Source organism: Arachis hypogaea, chromosome 14 (genome assembly GCF_003086295.3).
Source record: "Arachis hypogaea cultivar Tifrunner chromosome 14, arahy.Tifrunner.gnm2.J5K5, whole genome shotgun sequence".
In the NCBI taxonomy this organism is placed as follows: domain Eukaryota; kingdom Viridiplantae; phylum Streptophyta; class Magnoliopsida; order Fabales; family Fabaceae; genus Arachis; species Arachis hypogaea.
Genome location: NC_092049.1, coordinates 7,787,417 through 7,790,957, shown reverse-complemented (window position 1 = coordinate 7,790,957; position 3,541 = coordinate 7,787,417). Strand labels below are relative to the sequence as shown.

Below are 3,541 nucleotides of genomic sequence, written 5' to 3'. Positions count from 1 at the left end.
CACATAACTCGTCAATTTCCTGCAGATATTAAGCAATTTTTCAAAGAGAGTCAAAATACTAAAACATGATTATTCTCAGATTTACTTGCTCTAGAACAAACAGCAAAACAATAAGCATATGGATTCAACTTAAAAGCTCATTATTATTCATGCAAAGAATAATTTGAGTATGGATTTTAAAAACAACAATAAACTTAGATATTTCATAGAATTAGAAAAAAAAATTAAACAAAAAAAATAATTAAAATTCACCACAGGGTATTGTTGAACAAACCTTGTTTGTTAAGGGTCGTTTAGGAGGCTTGTAACTTTTTTGGGAAAGCAAGAAAAGGATGACCACAAGGAGAAAAACCTCGATAAACAAGTGTCCTTCAAACACAAGGCAATAATGAAGGAAAAAATCAAATTAATCAATCTCATTGGTAATGAAATATATTGTGCACTCTGATAAGTTTCTAAAAGAAGTAAGACAAAGAGAAGAAGGAAAAGAGGATTCTAACCCCACTTCTCAAAAAAAAAAAAAAAACAGAGAGAGAACTTTGATTAATTTCATAGGTTTTGATTAATTTCAATGCAAGCTTCAAATATTTTCATACAATCAACAAATCATAAATCTTTACATTAGCAGAAATAGTGTTTGCAGAATAGACTAAAGTAGCAAAAAAATTCTGTAAAGCCAAAAGGACTTGCCCCTGAAGCAAGGAGCTTTTAATTAATGTCAGAGCTTGAGGAAGAACTTTGTTTCTGACAGCCAGACCAACATTAGGACTGGACATCTTGTCACTCATTAACGTGCAGCAGAGTTTAAGGGCAAGAGCTGTCATATGTAAATCAGAATCACTAATTAGTCTCGAGGGTTCTACAATAATAACTTCATATGCAGAAGAACCAATCTTATCACCATATGCAACTATAAGTGAATTTAAGGTTCCTAAGGTTGCCTGCCTTAGTGCTCAATTAGCTTTTCGTAGAAATGCAGTCAACTCTGCTATTACATGCTCCAGAACATGACAGATCCACTCGAAGTGGAGAAGCAGCAATGACAGCAAATGCCTTGACAACTGTAAGACGAGTTATCTCATTTTTCATTCGTTCAACAAGTACAGGAAGGCATGCTGGTAGTTCTTCATTTAGATGATCACCAAATGTTGACACAATGAGGCCAATGCAAGAGATGGCACACTCCTTAACCTCCTGATCCTGATCTTGGTTTATTATGCGCGACATAATGCCATTATAAATGGGATGGACGTACGGTCTGAAATCAAATCCAGATCCCTCAATGCTTGGGCGGACAACACGTATGAGTTCTCCGCATACCCTCAAGGCCTCAGCAATGACCTTATAATATCGCTCACCAACAGCTAATAGAACAGGAGCAGAAAGAGCCTTAATATATGGGTGGAAAACATCAGGAGAGTGTGAAGATAATACCAATCTAGTAAATACAAGAGCTTTAATATTCAAATTTGATATAGATGATTTGTCATTTAATGCTTTTTCGATTCCTGGAATGAGTGACCCAATATGGTCTGCAAGACAGTCTGGCAAGACAACCACCAGTTCTTTCAGAACAGAAAACGCACCAACCTTTGTCTTGATAGATTTCTCACGCAACTGCCTATTTATAGATTTGACAATCTTTGAAACTTCTTGCTTCAACAACCATCTAGGACTCGTTTCATTTGCATCAATCTGTCCTTTAGTTACATTACCAGTTTGACGCAAGAGCTCAATGAAAGTATTAAATACATCCATCTTGACATTTTCTTCTCTCTCTTTAAATCTGTCGATCAATTTGGGACAAGTCTCATGATATAGCTTTGAAAGCATTTCAGGGCGAGAAACAACCAATGCTGCTAGGCATTTGGCTGCTGCTCTTCGAACTTTCCAGCTGGCATCTCAATTATATCTAAAACTCCTGTATCTTAATTCTTAATTGCTTTTGACACAATCAATCAAGTAATAGTACCATATCGGTTATATTAAAACAATGATTATTTTCTTGATGGAACCTAATGGAAAAAGAAGTAATGAGGTAATAATGTGCACGAAGAACGTAGAGAAGTGAAAGAAATTGATACCCATCTCTGGTGCACAGAGGGCAACATCATTGTTCTGCTTTATGTACCTCTGCATCAGTAAGAAAACTAAAATTCCATGGAACCAAAACCAAAATTAACAATCAAGTAGTGGCACAATCACAAAATTAACAATCGCAGGGAGTGGACCAAAATCAGAATTCGATGGAACCAAAACCAAAATCAAAAAGAGGAAAACCCTAAATTCGGTAATTTGATAACAGCACATCACAAGAAATGAACCGAAATAAAACTTCCATGAAATTACTAGGAAGAAATAAGCAATAAAGAGCATTGAGTCAATTATCAAAGCCTCATGAAAGATGAAATGCTAGAAAAAATAATTAAGAGTGAATACAAAATCGAAAACATTATTGAAAGAGGATGTAATTAGAATAACTAGCATATAACAATCATTGATGTAATTAGAACAAGAGGATGTGAATTTAGTTACAGATCTAAAAGTGAGAAGTTAGAACGCAAATTGAGAAATAGATCGAGGAGGCGAAGGCACGTTAATGGATAAGGAGAAGCTACCAGAGCAAAAGCTCGTGGAAGGAGGAAAAGCTCGCAGGAGCAAAAACGGTGTTTCGCGTGGCGGCGCGGAAGCAGGTTGCGCGGCGGCGGCGGATTAGTCCTCGCGTTGTCTGAGGCATGTTGTGGCGGCGAGGATAAGCGAACGAAAAGAGGAAGAGGATGAAAGAATGGCAGTGATTGAAATTGGAAGAAAAACCTAGCATTTCCCAACTTCTTCCGCTGTGAACAACTCCCCGGCATCATGATCCGCTGCTCAGATCAGATGCATCTATAGTAACGAACAGCTCTTCCGCAAGTTGTAAGGTACATGGTCCAGAACTCCTATTCTACTTGGGTTCTCTGAATCTAAAATAAAAAAGAAGAGGGAAAAAGTTAAGAAACCAAAACTTTGAGGGATCAAAATCTAATTAGTAATTTTTTCAAACAAAAAAAACGGGGTATATTTTGTAATTATTTTGATGATGGTTAATGATACTCCTACGAAAAAGTAGGAGTAAGGAATCCATGCCTATAATTTTTTGTGTTTTTTAAAATGGTAGGATGTACACAAATCGAACCTTTCGATTTGTGTTTAAAAAATTTTAAAAATTTGCAGTATACAAATCGAAGTTTCTGATTTGTGTACCAAAAAATCGGACGGTCTAATTTTTATATCTCTTGTAAATCGGACGGTCTAATTTTAGCTTCTGATACTACAGATGCGTAAAACACCGATACACTTCATAACTGCGTCTTACACCATTCTCCTTTCTATATCTAAATTAAAAAGTGCGAGATTTATCCAAATAAATGAAAATAAAATAACCGTTGCCATAATATATATATATATATATATATATATATGTATGGCTCAAAATGAATATTTCTCGTAATTCTTGTAGACTTAATTTTTAAAATATTGAAAAGTTTAAGTAATGTGCAAT

The 3,541-nt window shown here is 35.5% G+C and overlaps 1 protein-coding gene across 1 annotated transcript; it reads right to left on the bottom strand.

Annotated features, from left to right (window-relative positions):
- Positions 1 to 718: 718 nt before the first annotated feature.
- On the bottom strand, positions 719 to 1,897 carry LOC112742172 (cullin-associated NEDD8-dissociated protein 1-like). The gene has a single exon (XM_072215463.1). The coding sequence runs from the start codon at positions 1,831 to 1,833 to the stop codon at positions 958 to 960; it is 876 nt and encodes a 291-aa protein (XP_072071564.1). The 5' UTR covers positions 1,834 to 1,897; the 3' UTR covers positions 719 to 957.
- Between the last annotated feature and the right edge of the window lie 1,644 nt (positions 1,898 to 3,541).

What these genes read in the sequence shown, in the direction of transcription:
- LOC112742172 (XM_072215463.1), bottom strand. Translation starts at nt 1,833, where the DNA reads ATGCTTTCAAAGCTATATCATGAGACTTGTCCCAAATTGATCGACAGA.